Below are 23,937 nucleotides of genomic sequence, written 5' to 3'. Positions count from 1 at the left end.
GAGACAGTTAAATGGGGTTAAATGTCTGCTCAAGCAACCTTAAGGGTTCAAAAATAGGCCGACATCCCTGGCGCCTACCCTTTTAACGTCCTATTTATAGCTTTCGGTTGTCATTTTCACTTTTTGACTGTGCATCAAAGCATTTACTCACATGTGTATCATCCTACACTTCAACATTCACACAACCCAGCACAGATGAACACTTAATATATGAACACCTCAGCGTCTGTTTTTAACATGGTTTTATTTGTAATTTCTTAACTATTATATATTTTTTGAATAAAAAAAGCATTTCAGCTAGGATTTAATGGAACACACATACCCAATCCTGGCCAGCTTAAGCCAGTTAATCTGCTTAATCAGCATTGGGTATGTTTTTGTTTGAGTTTGATGGTTTAACTGGTCTACCAGAATGACCACCCTGGCCAAGCATGACTAGCACGACCAAGCTGGTTGAACAGTATGAGCAAGCTTGCCCAGCATAGGGTTTGCTTTTGTCTGGATGACCAGCAATTGGGGTGTAGAGGCAGGATGCAAGTGGCAGTTTTCCTTGTTAGACCTTTTAAGAGGCAACGCTGTAGAGGCAGGCATTGCATAGTAGTGCCCCTGTCATCCAGAGAGTGCCTCTTCTCTCCTTAGTAGAGGAGGAACCATGATTGTGACAAACTCTGTATTTGATGGCAATGGTCAAAAGCAGATCTGCACCAAGAGCCCTTCCAGCTTCAAGTACGGCTCGGCTCGACCCGCCATCCCTCAAAATCCACGGCAGACGAGCAACCAGGCCTCTTTCAGTCCTGGCACCGAAGTGGTGGAATGAACTTCCCCTGGGTGTCCGAACGGCAGAGTCCAACGCTCACCGTCTTCAAACTCAGACTGAAGACCCTCCTCTTCAGAGAGTACTTGGGCGAATAGCAGAGTGGTCTCCTTACTGACTTGTGTTTAGTAGAGTCTAAACCTAGTCTAAACCTATTAGTCTATTCTAACTAGCTGAGGTTTTTCTTGGGTAAATAGCAAAGGACTTTTTTTAAGTCACTCTGGATAAGAGCGTCTGCTAAATGCCTTAAATGTGAATGTAAATGAAGCTCTGCCAGGAGCCCCTTAATGTTTTCAACCAGCATGGGGTCCAGAAGTTTGCTAAAAGGACAAGGCCATACTACACAGGGGTATAAGAGCACAAGACACAAACAGGAACATCTGCAGAGGATAACGAGAGGGAAGGGCTACAAGGGAGACACAGGTAGGAACAGTAATGACTAGGCAGGGCTAGAGTGGAGACAAGAACTCTAAACCTGAGCATGTTGGCTAACCAAAACAAAACACAGACACAGAGACCAGGAAGAGAAACCACAAGTGCAAGAGACAGACACACATTACATTTAACCACCTTGGCCATTAAAGACCAGCTTAGACCCTCTGAAAGCATCCACCAGCAAAAGCTGGTCTCCAGCTGGCTTTGTCAGCAGGGAATTAACCAAGGTATAGCAAGCCAAGCTTCCTCAGATGTGGTCACCCAGATAACACACCCTGAGTGTGTAGCCCAACTAAGAACTAGAAAGGTTTATCCATGGGTTCCATGTTAGCTCCGCATATGGACGCCCACCAGGGTCAGTGATGGGATCAAGAGGGGTTAAGCATGGGCCTCATCTGGGTTATACACTGCATATAGGCCCTAAATGGGACCCAAGTGAGATTAAGGTGGGCTGTAATGATAGGGCTCCTTTGGGAAGCCCAGCTGGGTCCTGGTAATAACACATGTTTAAACCCACTCTGAGCCCATGTCCACCTGAAACCCACCTAGCCCACGTTCCACCCATTTGATCTTTACAGGAGTGTGTTGGCTGGGTAATTAATGCTACAAACCGACCCACTGCCTGGGTATTATTTAGAGTGTTCATCCAACTCCTGATTTGGTAAATCAGGGCTTAATGGTGGTAAATCAGTTGAGCTGGGAGCGTCCAGGAGAAATCTGGAACCAAGCTCTGCTCTGATCTGTTCTGAAACTGAACTACTTTCTTCATGTCTATGGGTTCACTGACCTTGGTGGGACCTTTGTGGGATATGCATCCATATGTGGAGTCAACATGTAACCCATAGACAAAACTTTCTGGTTCCCAGTTGGGCTACCCGTACAAGCTCTACATGGGCATGATATCTGGGGGTTAAGCCAGCTGTATATAAAAAAAGCAACTGTGGAGTTAAAAATCTGACCAGCAGAACAGTGGAGGAGGTGCGAGGAGATGGGAGCGAAGTGGTGAGTGGAGGTCAGTGCAAAGTTGTTTGTCACAGAGGTGAGGTAAGAGCAGAGAGTATATATGGGGCTGAGGAGGATACTGAATACTACTGCTAATAACACTAATAATATCAATAACAAAACTGTATAATGTAGAATCTAGCACAAAAGGTACAAAAAGCAATAGTACAAAGCAAGGTTCTCTATTGGATCACTCCTGACAACAATAATAATAATCATATTAACAATGCAATAAAGGATATAATAACTGACCATCATAATACTGTGAAAGAAACATTAGCAACATTAGAATAAGAACCGTATTCAAAAAAACTGGGCACACACGGGGACACTAGGGCACAGCCACCATAGTTAGGACGTTGTGGCTGGAGGGTTTCAAGTAGGCCTGAAGTAAGTTGTAGGACCGTGGCAGTGTGTGAGTGTGTGTGAGGGTGGAACTACCTCTTACACTAGGCAGCTACAGTACGCTAATGATTATCGTTAATGATTAGCCTACATGGCCCAATCAGCTCCTTTCAGTTTAACCTACAATTTAGGCCCTACTTGACCCCCCCCCCCCCCCCCAAGCCATGACATCCTAACTACAGTGAATATCCATGTGGCCAGTGTCCAAAAATATGATCACTCTAGCATTTAGAAGGTGAGGATCAGTACACATTCAACCAAACGTGTCCAAACTTTTGACTCATTTCTTTGATCATATTCATCATTTGTCTGGGTTTCCACTTTGCCGCCATTTAGGCTACAGCCTCTCTGATCACTTCTTGGCTGGTCTTTTCCCTTTCTTCTTCCCGACTTTACTCTTTATCTTCCTCTTCCTCCCTCCTTTCCCTCGCCTCTTAGAGCCCCGTGGGGCTTTTACAGGTTTCGCGGATCCTCCTTCTTTACGCTCAGCTCTGGGTGCTGCTGAAACGGCTGACTCCTGAAGCTGGCTTTTCAGTGGTGTGTTGGCTGCTGCTGCTGTTGGCGCCCCCTCTCTGTTCCCCTCTGCTGGTGGAACTGGTGTCAGTGCAGCAGCGTCCTTGTTCTTCTCTCCCTCTGTTCTTGCCTTTTCTGTGTCTACTTTGCTCATGGCTCTTTTAGTCCAGTCTATGTTCGGATCGGCGCAGAGTCGTTTTCCGAGTCGAGTCTTCAGCCTGTGAACAGAGCAACACCACTGTTAATAAACACTCTGCTGACTGCTGACCTTTAACCCTTTTTTTAACCCTGCTTTTGTGTATATAAATATAAAATATACACAAATATATTATATAACCACAGTCATGCAGAAATCTCCAATTTAGTTTTGACTGTTTTGCATTTTTGGCACAATGTCCTGGACTAAATAAAAAATGTTATTAAATATTTATACATAGAATTGATTTATACATATTTATACATGCTGTTTATTTTTATCTTTATATAAATATACATTTTTTACTTTTTGACATACTGTGAATTCATTCATAATGAATAGACCAATAGAAATGCTCCCAAAATGACTTTTTGCACAACAGCGATGATATATACAGTACCAGTCAAATGTTTGGACACACCTGGTTGAATATGTGCTGATCATACTTTTGAAAATATTTAAGCCAAAAACTAGGGTGACCACATAAAAAGACTGGGGACATTGTAGTTCAAATGTCGTGGCGGGGGGACTCAAGAATGTAGTAGGTCTGTGAGGGTTACTGTACATTAATACATACACATTTACTCATTTAGCAAAATCAATAAATAGCCTTAATAGCATACATGACCAAATCATCCCCTTTTCAGTTTGACAGATCGCTCCGTCTTCTATTTGTCAATAAATATATAATAAATAAATAAATAAATAAATAAATAAATGTGGTGCCTGCAGTCATCTTATATGTCTTATTATATATGTCTATGATATTTTACAATAAATGTATTGTTAGGTGAATAAATACTGCCTCAACATTAAAGGGTTAATGCATGTAGACAGGTCCTGGCCAAAGGCCTTCATCAAGCACCAATCAATTCCCCAGCACATTCGGATAATATTCCTACCATATCCACCGATAGCCAGTGAGTAAGCCTAGTGCGTGGCGAGTGCCGGCTTTGGCACGTTATACACACTGAATAATGAAGAGGAAGATCTCTCTGCAGTAACAGTGTCCTAGTTCTTCTTTCTCCCTCTTGCTTTATATGGAACCTTCTATGGTTTCTACCATGTTCTAAAGAAACTACGGTTTCTTTAGATGTACTGAAGATGGTCCAGGTCTACATTTATATGTATGTGTTTTGGCTGAAGCTCCTATCCTGGGTGACTTAGGTGTGAATCATATTGGGATTCTTACCCAATGACTTTCAGGGCGTTTTCACACCTAAAAGTCTGGACCATGCTTTGTGGTTTAGTTATATCATATATAGTATCATCTAGTGCGATTTGTTTGGGTTTCACACTGTAGTTAAGCGACTAAAGAACTTTGCTACGTCGCGTTGTCATCACCTACGTGGGCAGCATCTCCCTATGCTTGACACTGACTGCTTTGTAGAAGGTTTGCGTGGGACGCGTGCTGCCTGTCCAGCTGTCGTGCCAAATTCTGCCTCCCTGCCAGAATCTGAGCGTAATAGATAAGACCTTGCACCATGACGGCAATACACCGGTTCTTCTTCTTCCTTGATTTCTTAATGGGTTCGAGGAGTTTTCACACTGCCAATGACCCGAATCATGGTTCAGTTGATGCGCACCTCAGTTGAGACCCACCTCTTTTGGTCGGATCAAACTTTGGTCCTTTAGTGCAGACCGTGGTTCGCAGCACCTTTCACACCTGCAATTTTGGTTCGGTCCAAACAAGGTGGTGAGAAAGGACCCTTAGTAGTGCAGTGGTGTTCTTGCATGGCTGGGAAATCCAACCCCCAGTCTTTTACGGGGAGGTGTTGCTGAAAATCAAACCCCAGGTGGTGTTGAAAATCAAACCCCAGTGTTGTTACCCACTACCCTACAAAAACTGGCCTATGAATGTCTTAGAGGTTAGTGATGTACGAAATGTTCAAACAGGACATCCATCATTTCACAAAGCCAAACCTTTAAAGATACCACAGATGGTATTCTCTCTCTTCCCAATGTCAGAACATCCATTCAACGTTCCATCTTACAGTTAAACTTTCTTGGCATGTTGAACCATCCCTCCTACCTTGCTAAATAGTTGCTAACTTGTTGGTTCCACCACACACATGTACATACAGGCCTTTAGCTTTACGATGGAACCACACACACCCTTGAACTGTTTCCTGAACTGACACATTTTAGAGCTCGGGCTCACATAACTAGCTTCAAAGCTTCAGTCAGAAATCACAGAGTAGAGCTACTGAAACTAGAACAGTGGTTTTTAACCCCAATCCTGGAGACCCACTGCCCGGCTCAGTTTCAGGTCTTCTCTATCTACGCCTAAACAGACCCAGCTCGAAAAAGCTTGAGCATTAGGTGATTAGGTGGATCAGATGCAGGGGATTCAGGGGATTATAGAAACTATGCATGGTCGTGGATCTCCAGTATTGAACTGGAAAACCACTGGTCTATGACTTGGATACTTACACGACTGCTGTGATTGGGCACACTCCTTTAATCTGCCACCAGTAGTCCACGATCTTGTCCAATCTGACCTTATGAGCAATGCTGCTTATTTTGAGGCAGCAATGTGACGGACGTCCATTTTCTGCCAGTGAAAACAGAAAACAGTAGGTCTGAGATCAACAGTCAACAGTCTTTCACTGATTAATGGCTTACTTAATGGTCCTACAAATAATGGAGGATACAGCAGATTACTAAAAACATCAGGTTAAGAGAATACTACTGAACCGGGGGTGTAGTGTCAAACCCACAGAGTCACACGAGCTAAATATTTAGCTTTGGTGTCATAAATCTAGGCCACACCACAAAGGCTAGGAGTGCAAATACAACTTACGAGCAAAGGTGCTGGAGAGGGCGACAAAGCAGAGGAACCCGACAGCCAGATGAAGCTTCATCTTGCAGTGAAGTGGAGCAACTGTAGTCAACTGCTTTGACTGCTCTCGAACCATCGTGGTCTTATTGAGGGGTGGGTGGGACCTCCATACACCTGGTGACGTGATACATGGAAATTATGAGAACCTGGGTTGAAGGCTTGAAACTTCCGTTTCATGTCTTTAGGTGTTCGAAAACCCAGAATGGAAGAAAAGTGGTTATGGGCTGGCCATGTAGTTTAATTTGTGCCCAAAATGTTTTTTAAATATTTAATATTATATGATCAATGCCACAGATGAAGGTCTCCTCTTTTTTTGGTTCATGAGTTTCGTCAGTTACGTTATGAAGATGTTGGTTAGAGGAACACAGGATTGGTTCCAGACTTCTCTGTGAAATCCAGCCCATCTGGATTACTTTAATAATAATAATAAAAAATACATATCTTCATATTGGAGATCAGGTCTCGATCAGGTTATTTAGCCTCCCTATCCAATCGGAGTCTCTTAAAGCTAAGTATCAGCCCATGCCCATCCAATCCGATCTTTGTATGTGTATGCATAATCCAGCCCCTCAGTTTAGATCAGATGAGCTGCTGGAAAATCCCTTTAATCCCTTTAATTTCAGTATCAGTTTTAATAATCAGACATTCTGGACTGACTGATTTAGTTTAGTCAAGACTTTTCTTAAAACACTGCAGTCTAATCATTTCCTGTGTTTGTAGTGGTACACACTCTGGACTGATGTCTGTTGTTGCTGGTCTACTCTACTGATGTCTGTTGTTGCTGGTCTACTCTGGTGTGAAATTGCTGGTTTATAGTGGGTGAATGTGCTATGATAGTGTACGTGTATGCAGTAGCATTAGCATTAACCTCTCAGCCACTCAGTTTTGAATGTGCTCATAAGTGCTGGTTTAAAAACAGAGAAAGGCGTGCGGTTCTCCCGCTGGTAAAACAGAGTTTCTGTGACAATTTTTAATTAATTAAAGATTTAGATATTATGGTCTGTTTTTTATGTTCCACTGCACTCATATTTACCTTCTGAGAATGTCCGCACTGCTGTTTACTGCTGGGATAATGTCCGTTAATGGCTCCTTACGCTCTAAATACTACGGTTAAAACAAAGACTCAGAACAGGATTGGGATTAAAATAGCCGATACCTGATCCATTGAAATATATCTGGATCAGCCCGATCTCGATCCACCGGATCGGTCTATAAAGTTCTCAGATATCTGACACTTGTAGTACTGTCAACATTGCCGTAGTAAATAGCTCTAGCTGGTATAAACACAGTTTTACAGTCTGACATAGTTCTGCATCCTCTCAGGTAGCATATGGTGGATTGTGAGGTGTGTTTTGGGTCATTATGCTCTTTTCAGTTTAAGCCTTTTGCTACATTGTATATGATGGTTGCATCCAGGACTTGCTGGTATTTTGTGAAGTACATGCTCCCCTCCGCCGGTTCAATATTGCCAATGGAATTGGTGGCAACACCAGAGCATAGTAGATCCACCCTAAGCTTCACAGTTGGCAAGGTGTTCTTCCAAAGAAATGCAGTTCCTTTCTTTCTCCATCATCAGTCCACAGCACATGTTTCCCAAAACACTTATCTGGCCTTTCTAGTGTCTCCTGGTAGGACCTAATAACAGGCCGCACTGTAGAAACTGCAAACTGAAAAAAATTGGGATATCTTCTGATTGTCTTCCCCATGTTATTTTGGGCATACATTACTTTATTTTCAGTTGCGTAGAGGAGTCCATGGTTGCAAGCTTTATAGAGTCCTGGAATTCATAAAGCTTGGACACTCGATTCACTTGGCAGTTCCTCATTACAGCTAGGCGACTGGTCAACGCCTTGTCTAAATAAAGAAATAAATAAATAACACATGAAGAAGCCTTTGGAATGCATAGGGTGGCCAAACCTAAGACATAATAACTGTGTATCGTGATTTGCTAATATTCTGCATAAACCCGAAGAATTATTATTAATAATAATTATTATGCATAAACCCGAATAATTATTATTAATAATTATTAACAATGAGGTTAGTTATTTATTGAACATTTTGGTGCACTGTTGTGTTAATCTGGTAAATAAAAGTATAGACAAAAATATGCTTTCACAAAAAACTATTATTAACAATATACAGAATTATTTATTAAAAACTGGAGAAATGTATTGCACTGGTGTGCTAAACACAACCATAAAATTACAGCTTATTATTGATCAAAAAAGATTAATACAATTTACAAAAGTTGGGTATTATTAATTATTAGTATTGGTATTTATTTATTTTTTTTACATTTTTGTATTTTACTGCAGCATTAATCTCATCCATAAAATTATGGACAAATACACTAATAGGCCAAAAATGAATTCATAAAATAATGATGATAATAATAATAGTAATAAAAAAAATAACCCCCATAAATATGCACCACAATTGTACTACAACAAATATACAAATTGACCGAAAAAAAATAATTAATAACAAAAAATGCCCAAAAAATAAAGATACATGCACTTTTTTTTCTACAACAAATATAATCATTGACCAATAAATTAATTAATAAAAAAAGAATCCCCCCCAAAATAAGGACACATTCACCATAAATGTAAAACAATTTAAAATGTAACATAATAATGTTTCTCAATATGTCAACCTGGCACCTTCCACTGCCTAAAGCTCAAGGAGGGTAAAGGAGGAGGGTAAAAATAATAACAGTAATCTTACATTAGTGCCTTAGGATCACATTAGGATGTGATTGTCGACCTAGACATGATCATGTAAATCAGCTGAATCCTTCGTAAAGATGGCACAACCTGCTACTATTAACGATAAACGTAATTATTTATTAAACACTGGTGTATTTTACTGCATTGTAGTGTTCATCTCGTTCATATAATTATAGCCAAAAAAACCTTAATGACCAAAACATTTTTTGCATGCTATTAACAATAAATTGAATTACTTACTGAAAACGGGTGTATTTTACTGCACTGAAGCTCAACACCTTCTCTACCTGCAGAATGAACACATGTACGACATGAACGTCTGTTAGTAGTAAACAGGCGTGTTTACAGCATGCACTGATCAAATTGATTTAAAATGTATTTAAAGTAATCAATAAAAAAGGAGGAAATGATGCATCCTAAGGCCGTTAAGTAGAAACCTTTAGGGCAAGGGAAAACCCTGTGATGTGCTCCCTGAGTACTACAGTATGCAGTCCTTCTCACAGTGTGGTCTGAAAAAACACGCAAATGTTACCAATTTAGAATCTTCATAATACCAGGGTCTGTAAGCTGGGTGATTGTTATTATTGAGAAATTCAGTTATTCGTTGATCGCTGGCAGGCGTCGCCACGTCTTACCTCAACATTTCCAAGCCCGTACACCCCCTCAGCAACAACAGGGTCAGTGGTATACACTTTTTCCTCTGACTATGCAGAACATACATAAGCTGGCCATGTCAATGTAACCACATGAGAGAAAATAGGACGTTAGCATCTACCAGAGAAGATGAAGATATGGGGGGGGGGGGGGGGGGGGGGGGTAAATGACCCAGAAGACTGTGGCTGCGCTTTTACTTTCTTGATTACTGATATCCAGAAAAAGAACTCACCACTATTCAAGCTGTAAAATGTTTGAAGAAATACATCACATTTAGAGTGTGTTCATGCAGAATTATCCTCATTTTGCATATGAAATGCCCAAATGCACACTTATACAGCGGGGTTCACACCATCGAACCGTATTATTATAATTTTTATTAACCTTATTCATCCTAATGCAGAAGCTACTGTGATTTATTTGGTAACTTTGTTTTAGTATATTTTTCGTGGCGTCCCACAGGGTTCTATTTTAGGGCCTCTGATATTGATGCTTTTCATGACAATAAGAGTGAAGTACATACAGGGCTTACATACAGGGTCTAAAGGCTTAAGATAGATGTATTAGAGACGTAATCAGATTCATTTTTCCAACCATTCTTAGTTACAGTTAGCTACAACACAGTCAAGAGCAGAACTCCGCAGCTGTTGCCTTGAAATAATTGCACTGCTGGAGGATGATGGATAGAAGAAAATCATGTTTTAATTAAAACATCGTTCATTAAATACCAATTTTACCTTTCCAGGAATAACAACATAAATCAGATATTAGAAAACCAGTCTTTTATTATCATTCGATAAATTAACAGCTGTTCAGATTTAAAAGAAAAACATAAGAAAGCGTATATTTACAGAGCGACTTACAAGGTTACTTGTATTACAGAGGTGGGCCTGGGTTAGGAGTCTTACCCAATACATAAAGTAATAATAACACAAAAATCTGTGTTAATAAAGTGCATATCCACACATCCACACTCCCGTTGCAGAGGGAATGCCAGTCAAAATCAATGTACAAATGGTCGCAAGGCAAATCAAACATGTATTGACGTTCTGTTTGTGGTCGTGCTGTTACTCTGTAGCCATGCTTCAGGCTTCAACGCTGTGGTTTGGGGTGAAAGTTCTTGGGGATGCTTCACTGGATGCTGATTCTTCTTGTCCAGAAAGTTCTTGGCCCTAATGGCCCATGGCGAGGAGGGATCAGAGCAGATGTTGACGTCTTTCTTGGTGGTAAATCTACGAACAGAAAAAACTTAGTAAAGACTTAAAGACTTAATAGCAGTATTACCCAGCGAGGAACAAGGTGGTGTTCACAGATTTGTAAAATGGTATTTTAATCTGTTGTAGGACTTACATTAAAGCATTCACAGGACATAAGGGTTTCTTCTGTTCTTTGTATCTTTTCAGCAAGTCCAGTCGTACAATGGTTTTTGACGTTTTCAGGCAACAATTCGACACACGGGCTTCGCTTCCTATAAAAGAGAGATGTCAATTAGAATCAGATTCAAAATCAGAAATACTTTATTGATCCCAAGAGGGAAATTACAAAAGTCAAGCAATCAGTCTTGATATTCCCCAAAAAACTTTTATTTTTGATTGCAAAAACTACCTTTGTTATACGTTAACAGACGAGGAGTGTTACGTGGAAAGGGGTTTGGAAAACATACCTTGCTTTTCTGGCGACGACAGAATCATTAACAGCAGAAGGACGGCTGAGCAGTGGAGAACGAGTGGCATCGTCATCTTCACAGTGTAGCTTCACAGTCCTCAATGGTCTGAACTTCACCTGAAGAGCGGCCTATTTAAGCCCACCCAGAAGCTTCAGCGGAACAAACGAAAAGTCAAGTTTCCTCCCACTGGTGCATCCACGCTACCAAGTCTGACTACTGTGCTTGGACTGTAGGTGTGAAAAGTGTTCCAAAGCCACAGATGGAATAGTGGTGGGGTTCCACTCAGTGCTAGAAACAGCCTAAACAAGACAAATTGGCGTGAACAGGACTTCAGTGCTGTTACATCAAGCATATTTAAGGAATGGTTAAGAAATGAACACAAGACGCAATACTGATGCACGTAAACGTGGCTGGTGTTATTGGGATTACTTTAAGACTTTAAGTTTACTTCTAGAACCAATAACCATCAGCAAACACCTGTTCACGGGTTGTTAGATGAGCTAACAGCATAGACTTTAGTTGGTATGTTCAATTAATCTTTGAACATCTTCAGAGCATCTTCAAGAGACACGCTAGTTTCCTGATTTTCTAGGTCATGGTGGCTTGCTCTCCTTTTCTAACCACAGATTAAACGCCTGAAGACCCTATAAGTATCAGCTAGTGAGTAAAAATACCCCTCTTGCCGTCTTTAGCAACGGGGAAAGTACACCAATTTGTTCATCTGTAGTCTGTTAACATGTTCAATTCTCAGCCACACTGTTAAAAGTGTTTCTGGAGGTTCTTCAGTTTGAAAATATGGTGCTTTGAGGAACCTTCAAGAAGAATGTTTTTAGAAGAAAAGGGTTCCTTGAAGGTTCCTCAAAGCACCTTAAGAGGTTCCTACAACGTTTCAAACTGAGGAACCTCCAAACGTTCCTTAAGTATCTTATACCTTTAATAATGAACAGGTATAATGAACATATGAACAGGTATAATGAACACCTATCAGTCTCCTATCAGTCTCTTCTCTCCAGGTTTAGAACGGAAGTTGCTGCCGCTAAAGCATCCTACTAAAGGGGGAAATTGGAAGCATCTGCATCTGACCCACGCAAACTATTTACCATCTTCTTCTCTCTCCTCAACCCTCCTACTCCCCCACCTCCCACTACCCTGTCTGCAGAAGATTTTGTCTCCTTCTTTGAAGAAAAGGTTGACAAGATCCGCTGATCTTTCCCCCCTGCCTCTATCCCCCTCTCTAGACATGGTCCTCCTCCTCCCTCTTCTCTGTCATGCTTCTCTCCTTTTTCCACAGATGACCTCCTACATCTTCTCACCTCCAATAATCCTACAACCTGTCCACTAGACCCTGTTCCATCCCCTCTGTTCCAAACAATCGCTCCAAACCTCCTTCCTTTCATCTCCTTTATCATAAACAGCTCTTTGTTGTCAGGTCAGGTACCATCCGCCTTCAAGTCTGCCAGAGTTGTGCCTATCCTAAAGAAGCCAACTCTTGACAGCTTGGACATCGGCAACTACAGACCCATCTCTCTTCTCTCCTTCCTCTCCAAGATTCTTGAACGTTCTGTCTACAACCAACTGTCTCTCTTTCTCACTATGAACAATCTTCAGGACCCCAACCAGTCTGGCTTCAGAGCAGCACACTCTACTGAAACTGCTCTCATTGCAGTTACAGAGAAGCTCCATGCAGCCAAAGCTTCCAGACTGTCCTCGGTTCTGATCCTTCTTGACCTCTCTGCAGCTTTTGACACAGTGGACCACAAGATCCTCCTGTCTATCCTTGCCGGCCTTGGGATTACCGGCTCTGCATGGCGATGGTTTGCATCATACCTGCAGGGACGCTCATACCGGGTAACGTGGCAGGGCGACACGCCGCTCCTTGTAGTCTCTCCACTGGCGTTCCACAAGGCTCAGTTCTTGGTCCTCTTCTTTTCTCACTCTACACTAGCTCTCTTGGTAAAGTGATATCCTCTCATGGATTCTCTTACCACTGTTACGCAGATGACACTCAACTCATGTTCTCTTTCCCACCGTCTGACACACAGGTTTCTGCCCGTATCTCAGCATGCCTCGCCGACATCTCTTCTTGGATGGCGCCTCACCACCTCAAACTCAACCCAAGCAAGACAGGGCTGCTGTACATCCCGGGAACTGCTGGACCAAAAAACGATTTTACCATCATCTTTGAGAACTCACTGGTCACTCCTTCTACAGAAGCTGGAAGCCTTGGTGTAGTGATGGATGATCAGTTATCGTTCTCAAGTCATGTTGCAAACGTAACTCGGTCCTGCAGATTTCTTCTGTACAACATCCGGAGAATTCGACCCTTCCTCTCTAGAGAGGCCACCCAGGTGCTTGTTTAGTCTCTCGTCACTTCAAGACTTGACTACTGCAACTCTCTTCTGGCTGGTCTCCCTCTGCGCACCATCAGGCCCCTGCAACTCATCCAGAATGCAGCGGCAGGGGTCATCTTCAATGTCCCTAAATTTAGCCATGTCACTCCACTGCTGCGTTCTCTCTTCACTGGCTTCCTGTAGCTGCTGCCCGCATCAGATTCAAAACCCTGACGCTGGCCTACAAAGCCAAGAATGGACCAGCCCCTCCATACTTGATGGCATTTGTCAAAAGCTGATCCGCACCAAGAGCCCTTTGAGCTTCAAGTACGGCTCGGCTCGACCCGCAATCCCTCAAAATCCACGGAAGACAAGCGTCCAGGCTTTTTTCTGTCCTGGCACCAAAGTGGTGGAACGAGTTTCCCCTGGGTGTCCGAATGGCCGAGTCGCTCGCTGTCTTCAAACCCAGACTGAAGACCCACCTCTTCAGAGAGTACTTGGACAAATAGAGGACTATGGTCACCTTATTGACTTGTGTCCAGTAGTGTCTAAACTTAAAGGTATCTTTGAACTATTAGTCTTTTCTAACTAGCTAAGGTTTTCTTGAGTAAATAGCAAAGCACTTTGTAAGTCGCTCTGGATAAAAGCGTCTGCTAACTGCCCTAAATGTAAATGTACATCAAGCCACTGGGGTTGACGCATTCAAGTTAACTATAGTAGATAAAAAAATTACAACGAAAAGTATTTTCCTGATGAACATAACCTATCAATATCTCTGAGGTGTTGTACTATTCATATGTTGTGGAGATGAATTAGTAAATAGCTTCCAAAGAATGATTCTAAGAATGAAAGATGAAATAGGGTAACACCCAACCAGAGAAAGTCTACAGAAAAGGCAGACTTCAAAACAGCCCTTTCCCATAGGAAGGTGAACCGGTCCATTTGTGAAAGGGTAAAAAAGGCAACTACCCTATATATTGAGCTCCTCAATTAAAAACAACTCATCAGCCTGTACTCAAAAGTTCTAATATCAGTATTTAAAAGCTGTGTTTTGTAGACATAGCCTACAAATGCAAATGTAATGATTTGCAAAGAAGTATAGGGCAACAAGAGATACCGGCAATGTGGGCTCACCACAATCAAACTGTCATGTCAGACACAGGTTACGACTCTCAAATCTCTTTTTATCGCGAGAATCAGTACAATAATACACTCGCCAAAACTCAGCTGCTTTTTCAGATAAAGAGCTACATGCTTAAACACTGTACCAGGAAGTAGGGTGCCAGGGCTTTGCATCTCTGGTTTGGTGTTAGCCTATTTCCTTATTTCCTTTTTCTTTTTATAGAATCATTCTTTGGAAACTATTGAATAATTTACTTCCTTAATGAATTCATATCAGTAGGTTGGTTAGGTTCATCCGAACCTTTTCATCCAACAAAAATCCTTTCCATAGCCCTCAGGAAGGTTGTGAGAGCCAGAAAACCCAGGAAGACTCAAAAGGAGCTAATAAAGCTGATGGACACTGCGTTGGACATTGATGTGGACTAGTTTTCTGGTTTGCTTCTTTCTCAGTGGACAGGCTGTTGACATATTTTCATGCAGACTGTGCAGCATAACCAGCAGTGTTAATGAAAAAGCCATGTCGGAGCCAGTGTGGAGTCCAATCCCCTTGGTTTTTCAGCAGCAATTTTCACAATGTTATTGGAAGAGAGAAATTTAAAGTCACGGGTAAATACGTTCATGCCTGGCTGTATTAGACAACTTTAGCCTGGCCTTGTTGCTTGCTATGGCTGCACTAATGAGCTAATACAAGCCAAAGGAGCCAACATGGTGATAACTCCAGTTAACCCTGTTCAGAGACAGAAGCTCATCTACTGGGTTGGTCATCCTCTAGTCCTTCATCAGTGCTCACAGTGCTCAAACTTCGACACTAATCATTATCTCCATAGTCATCATAGCCATCAAAAACACCCTTACCGCAAACGATGCACGGTATATTCTCCAGAGAAAACCCTTGTGAAAAAAAATTATATTAAATATATTTATATTAGCTCAGTCGATCCAGTTTCCAGTTCTGGATTTTGATTTTGGATTGGTCCAGATTTGAAGAACTCTTTGATTTACCTAATTAACATATTAACACCTACCATCTTCACAAATGCTGATGGGATAATTCTGCATTAGTGCATGAGTGGGCACTTTAGCATTCAGCAGAGAAATTGATAACTTGCTCTTCCACCCTTCAACACTAAGGTCAGGTGGCTACAACACTATACAGATTACATGGGAACACATAGGGGAAGGTAGCCTGAGGGGAACGACTACATACAGATGGTATAAGTAGGTGGCCCACGTGAAACTGATGCCAAATTAATGCCTGAACCTTAGCTTCCCCAGAAGAACACTGCCCAGAGCATCACACTCCTTCCACTGGCCTGTCTTCCACCCATAGTGCATCCTGGTGCCCTCACTTCCACAGGTAAACAGCACATTCCTACCCAGTCCCCCACATGATGCAAAGGCAAATGACTCATCTGCCCTACTGGCAACATTCTTCAGGTTTCAAAACTGTCATGCTCTCATTGTAGGGGTTTTCAATGGTGGACAGGGGTCAGCATGGCCACTCTGACTGGTCTGCGGCTATACTGCAGTAGAAGGTGCCACAGTAGTCCTTCTGTCGTTTGATACCTGATGGGATCGCATTTAATGACCTCTTTTCCACTGCAGGGCGAAAGGTTCTGAGCACAGAGGATAACCGTTCAGGTGGCCTTTCCACATGGACACGGTTTGTCCAACATCTGCCTCTGCGGAATGGAAACTAGCACTGGAAACTGGTTACTGGCGTGACCTTATTGAGCATTTAGCCATACAGTGGAAAAGAGGTCAATGACTCTTAGTGTGCCTTGACACTCTGTTGCCGGTTCATTGGTTGGTCCATCTTCAGACCACTGTCGGTAGGTTATTTCGACTGCTGACTGGGGAAACCCCAGAAGCCTTGCTGTTTTAGAGACGCTTCAAAATATCCATTTGGCCGCAACAATTTGGCCCCTGTGGAAGCCACTCAGGTCGTCATGATTGACCATTTAACAGGAGTTTGCTCATTTGCTTAGGGCTGAACTGATGAAAAATGAGAAATAGAACCTAATAGAACTAAACTCATAATTAAATAATTGGAGGAAAGGGCCTAGACATACCCCTTCCACACAGCAAGGGCACAGTCAGATGTTCTCTCGGAGAGACCCCCGGCCACAGATGGCATATTCTGTGGCTTCAAATTAGGCGTGAATGACTCAGCCTGTGCTTCCGAAAAGCTTCCAGTACAAGGGGCAAAAGTGGAAGCTTCACTTCAACCACAGTTCCCAGCTTTGAACTGCAGGGTCTTAAACATCGCTCTTTCTCTTAGCCATCAAGGCCAGCAGCAGACTGATCTTGACGTAGACTGAATATGCCAATCCTCTCATTTTATGGAACATATACATCTCTATACATAATCCTCTCATATCTATGGATAGCAAAGTCATTCAAAGAAGAGCTCATAAGCTCAGACTATATCGACTGAGACCACTGTTGTCACTGTGGTATGTATCTGCTGCCCCCTAGCTTCAAAAGCACCAGGCCTTGGCTTTACCATTTAAAAATGCTACATTTACCTACCCATCCATATTTGTGGCCTGCTGGTATACCAACTTCCAATATTTGCAGCATTTCTGCAACTGCTAAAGCAGGCGTGGGGAACTTCAGCCCTGGAGGCCCAGTTTTATGCTCTTCCTGCCCAAGCACACCTGATTCAACTAACCTGTTAATTAGCCAAACTTCCTAAGTGGAGAGTCATCCATAAAACAATTCAATGTTTTTGGTCTAGGCAGGCCGGCCTATAACAACTGCATGTGTCATCCGTTCATATCCAAGCACCTTAAGTAGGGCGGCCTGGACATGGACCAAATTCAAGCTATTATCCTTCTGTTTCCAGACGTTCCATCTATTCAGAAATAACGATATATGTAAGTAACAGTATCAGCACCAAACTTTAAGAACAGCTGTCCAATGAAAACCATGCATCATGTATGTTTCTCTCCACGGTTTGAACCCTGAAGCTCTTCTCGGTACACTGTGTAAATAATCTTGGACGAATGGACCAATATAAATGCTCTAAATTACTTGGAGGAAACTCTTCATTCAGAATTCCCATTTTTGCTCCATTTTGGAGATACATGTTTCTCACTGGACAGCGGTGTTATTACTCCTTGATGGCAATCAAATGCTGGAAATACAGAAGCATATTCAAATCACTGAACCATGGCCTACAGTACTTAGTACATAGATACCATGTAAAACTAAAAATAATTGAATCATTAAATAAAAATGACATACACATAATTATTCTGCTTATGGATCGAAACCTACTTATGAGCAGTGGGATATGTAATATTCTCACTTACCCTTAGTTCCCGTTTCACGTGCTTAGTCAATGACCACTTCCTTTCTAAAGAACAAAGCTCAGCAGAGTCTACTCAGCAACCTGTAAGAAATATTGTATTCATTCTATATTTAAGGTTTTCATTCAACTGAATTTTCACTGCTGCCAAATCACAACACATCACACCCTCAGCAAAAGGTTGAGGAAAGTTATCAGTCACTGTTGCAACGCTGAATGCACTGGAAGCAGCACTCGTTCGTCTACATAGCCAAAAATACGCCCCAGTTTCTTGCAGCATGGCAGGTAAAAGTGCAGCTTTAGCAAACCTAGCTAGTAGAAGGTTGTCTTCTTGTTTTATAAAGAGATCAGGGACACATCATTGTCTTGTCCAAATATTTCACATAATAGGTTACATGTGGGCCCATAGCTCAAATACCATAGCAAATCTACAGCTGAACCTGTTTTGGCCCACAGTGCATTTGGCAAATGCCTTAACTGGGTCAAATGTATCTAGGCCAAGACGTAAGATCACACAATAGCTCACATTTGTGTTTGCTGACACTTTGTTGGAAGTACTGTTTCATGGTTTTATCAATGTAAAAGATACTATTTTAACATAACGATAGTTGTCATAGTTGTGAAATCTCACTTTCTGTGAGATTTCCATGCAGATATAAAAAGTTTATGAGCAGAAACATTTAGAAACCTAATGAAAACTAGTAATTTTAACATGAACATTCTGGTGATCTGAATTGGTTGAGAGTAAAGGAGTGGTGGGATTATTTAGTTAAATGCCTATGCAAATTCAAATCCCATTTTTTCCCACCTCTCTTATATCAAGAAGCTGTTTCTAAACATACTTCACATTATTTGTGCTCTACCGATTCAGTCAAGAGAAAAGTGCTTGGTCCCCGAGGATTGCCACACAGGTTATACGGTTTGAAAAAAGGATGCTTAACTCTTATAGGGATTCCGACAGTCCATAGAAAACATGTTCTACGTCACATTCTACAATTACAGATGAAAGGTACATATAAGATGGATGTCCCAGATACTAACAATGACTGTTTAAACCATTGACTCCCTTTTGACCCAAAGTTAGAAAAATACTAAGGAAAGTAAGTCAAATTTGACCAACTTTATAAGCTCACACATGGCCTTCTTTTCACATTTTGGAAAATTATCTGGTCAATAATCTACAATCTACATAATTCACAAAGATAGCATATCATCGCTCTCCAGTGAGAAACATGTATAGCTCTGGAAAAAATAAGAGAGCACTTCATTTTTTTCTTAAATTTGTATCTCGTATGTACGTGTCTGGCAGCCATTCTATTCCTGGCATTTCATCAAACAAAGCTGAGTTAGCTGGATTTGCAGACTATGAATGGCATAAAGCGCTGTGATTGGCAGTCAGGGTTATTTCACCATAGTGATCTCTGAATGCTCGCAAAGTTCAAATATTAGTGCTGTGTTGTTTACATTTGAATAAGAAGTTATTTTCATTATAATTATTATAATCATTTCTTTGCATTATTTGAGCAGTTGTTTTTGAGCAGTTGTCATTTATGCAAATAAATAAATGCTCTAAATAGCAATTTCTTTTTTATTTGGGATTTGGGGAAAATGTTGACCATGGTTTATGAAATACAGCGCAAATGTTAATTTCCCTTAAACACACTGCCTATAAATAGTAAAACCAGAGAAACTGAGAATGTAGGATGGTCTCAATTTGTTCCAGGGAAGTATCTCCAAAATGGCAAAAATGTGATTTTAGAGCATTTCTATTGGTCCATTCATTCAGAATTACTTAAACAGTGAAGAGAAGCAGCTACAGGGTTCCAACCAAGTAGAAAACTAAAAACGGACAAAAATGGAGATACATGTTTTTTTTTACTGGACAGCAGAGATATGCAGGGCTCCAAATGTGGCTATGTAGACGAAGAGGCTGAAACTATGGCCCAAGGATCACAACTTCGAATCCAAGAATCACAGGTTCTGCTGCTTTGCCATCAGCAGCCGGAGCCTGAGAGAGCACAACTGGCCTTGCCATTGCAATGTTGGTTGATGTACCAGAGCTGGGGATCCGACGCTCTCCTCCAACACTAGCGTCGACTGCCTAGTAACGATGCATTAGCCATGTACATGTGGGAGCTCTAGTGAATGGGTGGGTTTATTGGCTCGGCTAAATTGGGGAGAAAATTGGGTAAATAAATAGATATATAAAAGCATATGAATCATTCAAACTGGCCAATTTCGCTAAAAGGTTTGCTTGTATTTTTGAAAAGAGACCTGAACCATGATTTACTCTCTATACTCAGGCCTACCTCTGGCCTGGTAGTAAATTCAACCCCATACAGAATAATCCTTCCCTGCTGCCCCACGTTTTGATCAATGAATAATGAATGAACACAATTTTCCCGCTCGGAAAATACACAACAACCCAATGAACTGTAACTTGCTAAATGTAGAGGACTCAGAGCGTCACATAACCGCATAGCATGTGACTGAATTCAGCTGCCTACAGAAAGTGGCCAAGGACTGCTATAAGCATGAAAGACTGAGGCAGGCTGAACATAAAGGCGAGCACATGGGCTGGAAAGTGGAACCTTTCAGTTTAACCACACTTTTCACACTCAAAGCAATGGTTTCTCTCAGCCATCGAAACCAACACCGATGTGTTAACCCACACTTTCACCACAGACAATGCAGATCCTCTGTACCGCTACAAGCTGTCCTGTCGCCAGGCACACTGGGACATGATGCCCCCTAGTTTGAAAGCGCAAAAGCGCCACAGCTGTTGTTTTCAAGACACTCTAATTAATAATCCCAATTATACCGTACACCATTGTCACATGCATTATATGGTCAAAAGTAAGTGGACATCAGTCCTAGTTCTATTACATTAAATTTACAATTACGGCATTTAGCAGACACTCTTATCCAGACCGACTTACAAAAGTGCTTTGCTATTTACTCAAGAATAACCATAAAAAAATACCTCGAAGCTTAGCTTAGCTAAGTCAATATGGAGACCATTAAACTCTACTCTTCACCCAAGTACTCTCGGAAGAGGAGGGTTTTAAAGACAGCGAGCCACTCTGCTGTTCGGACACCCAGGGGAAGTCTCTTCACTTCGGTGCCAGGACAAAAAAAAGCCTGGACGCTTGCTTTTCTGTGGATCTTAAGGAATGGCGGGTCAAGCCAAGCAGCCCTTGAAGCTCGAAGGGCTCTTGTTGCAGATCGGCTTTTGACCATTTTGACCATCACATCCCACACATCACATTCCATCCACATGACCATCACATCCCACCCCATTCCACACATCACATTCCATCCACATGACCATCACATCCCACCCCATTCCACACATCACATTCCATCCACATGACCATCACATCCCACACATCACATTCCATCCATTGAACCAATCACATCCCATCCTATTCCACACATCACATTCCATCCATATGACCCATCACATCCCACCCCATTCCACACATCACATTCCATCCATATGACCCATCACATCCCACCCCATTCCACACATCACATTCCATCCATATGACCCATCACATCCCACCCCATTCCACACATCACATTCCATCCATATGACCCATCACATCCCACCCCATTCCACACATCACATTCCATCCATATGACCCATCACATCCCACCCCATTTCATCCATCTAACCATTACATCCCACCCCATTCCACACATCACTTTCCATCCATCCAACCAATCACATTCCATCCATCCCGATCCATCCATCCAATCCCACGTATACATTTAATTCCTTGCACTTTTGGTGCAACTCTGGTTGTTTTAAATGTGCTATAGAAACCAATGTAACTTATTATTATTGTTATTATTATTTTTATTATATATTATTATTATTACTAGTAGTAGGATGCACTACTTCTGGACAAATCAGACATCAACCCATTTGAAATAAAAGTACTTGCTAACACTAACAAGCAGATCAAGTTGCGGGTGACAACATTCCTCAAGTTTCCGACCACAGCTGCACCCTTTAAAAATAGCAGCCAGCGTATCACATCCCTTTTTCTCCCTTTTGATGAATGAATGCCAGATTTTATGGAAGTACCAACTTGATTTCATCATCCATTTATCATGTGACGCTTGAAAACTACAAACTATTTAGTTTCAACAGGAATAGAAACCATCTAATGCCACTCGCCATTAAAATACTCTTAAAACCAACGTACTCTTTCCTGAATGTCTGAGAGACGCAAATCTCTGGTCAAATATTTTATCCAAACCTTACACCCTAATTAAACACTGATATATGGGAGACTACGGATGTGCACAGGCACTCAAGTACTCAAGTTAAAATGTCTGAATGTGCCAGTATCTGAATCCTGAATCCCTAATGAAATATTAGCTTCACTGCATTACAGGAATATCAAATCAAAAACCTAAAATCCCAGTGAGCACGCCAACGGCAACAGCGCCAAGAAAAAACTCCCTCAAAGCTGGAGGAGGAAACCTTGGGAGTAACCCAGACTCACATGGGAGACCCATCCTCCTCTGGCCGACTACTCTAGCCTCTTTTGTGGCTAAATGGAATACAAAAAAGGCATTAAATATGTACTCCTTTTTCCTTACATTATTATTACTACACCCAAAAATCATTACATACAAAATTGGGACACAGCCTAGCCAAAATAATTTTAAAAAATGATATAATGTCAATTGCCAAAAGTGCGTAATGATTATGCATTCCTAGAACCTTATGCTGCGTTCTATTTGAACTGGGAGGTCGGATTTTCAAGTAAGAACTTTCAATTTCCTTCTCAGAAAGTCAGGAGAGCCTCACAAACTCTGAGTTCACAATCAAAGAGGAACTGCACTGGCCATCTGTTACACTTTTAAAGTAACAAAAAAAAGTAAAACGTTTGGGCACCCTGCATGGTCAGTCCTTGTTTGGCTTCTAGCTCTGCGAGACTCTTGGGCCGTCTTGCTGCACTGGCCTTTTGAGGACTAGCAACAGATTTTCAATAATCAGTTCGGGAGACTGTGAGGGTCATGGCAAAACCTTCAGCTTGTGCCTCTTGTGCCAGTCCACTGTGGTGTTTTGAGGTGCTGCTATTTGACTGAATCTTTTCACCCTTCTGCCAGGAAAATGTTTACGTGACACTGGCCGCGACACAAGCCCAAAGCATGATCCATCCACCTCCCAGGCTTAACAGTTCTGCCACATTTTTTCTGCAAATATATCTTTGCTCATTGCGAACAAAAGATCATCCCTTGATGCATTTTTCCCCAAAATGCATCAACGCAACTTGTTTGGATGTTCCTTTGAGAACCTCTGATGCTCGATTTTGTATTGAAAACTTAGAAAAGGTTTTCTTCTGATGACTCTTCCATAAAGGTCCCATTAGTCCAGGTGTCGCTGCACAGTAGAACAGTGCACCATCTCACGCCACTCAGTCTCCTAAGTCTTTTGCTGTTGCCTTTCTAGCAATCCTACAGGAGTTACATTACAAACCAAGGAAGCGGTTACCGGCTAAGGGAAAACACTTTGCTATCTTAGCTTCTGATTTTTGGGAGAAGGTTGGAGAGATGATTCACCTGGCTGCTTCTATCGATGCCTGTGAACAAGTCATAACCCCTACAATCTAAATAAGGCCTGAGAGCTTGGCAAAAGTCAGAGAGCCTGAGAGCTGAAACTTTTGGTGTGCCTAAACCTTTGCATGGTGCTCCTTGACTTTTCACTCAAAACTTTAGGCCTTTTGGAGATGAGTTCATCTTCTACTCACCTAACTATTTACAGTAGCCAGTTTCCAAACTTTTGCATGCCACTGTCCTTCTCAATAGAGATGCACTGATGGATTGGTCAGTGACTGACCGGAATTGGCCAGTTTTTAGCGTGATCGGCCATATCAGTCTCATATAACTGATTCA

General features: G+C 41.8%; 1 protein-coding gene across 1 annotated transcript; it reads right to left on the bottom strand.

Annotated features, from left to right (window-relative positions):
* Positions 1-3,008: 3,008 nt before the first annotated feature.
* Positions 3,009-11,438, bottom strand: LOC140562793 (uncharacterized). The gene is made up of 7 exons (XM_072688646.1): positions 11,257-11,438; positions 10,944-11,061; positions 10,640-10,825; positions 9,441-9,448; positions 6,169-6,321; positions 5,799-5,919; positions 3,009-3,387 (listed from the first exon to the last, which is right to left on the bottom strand). Exons 1-7 carry the CDS (start codon positions 11,330-11,332, stop codon positions 3,009-3,011), a joined length of 1,041 nt encoding a protein of 346 aa, XP_072544747.1. The 5' UTR covers positions 11,333-11,438.
* Positions 11,439-23,937: the final 12,499 nt, after the last annotated feature.

This window comes from Salminus brasiliensis, chromosome 9 (assembly GCF_030463535.1).
Source record: "Salminus brasiliensis chromosome 9, fSalBra1.hap2, whole genome shotgun sequence".
Taxonomy (NCBI): Eukaryota; Metazoa; Chordata; class Actinopteri; order Characiformes; family Bryconidae; genus Salminus; species Salminus brasiliensis.
This window is presented reverse-complemented; position numbering and strand designations above follow the sequence as displayed.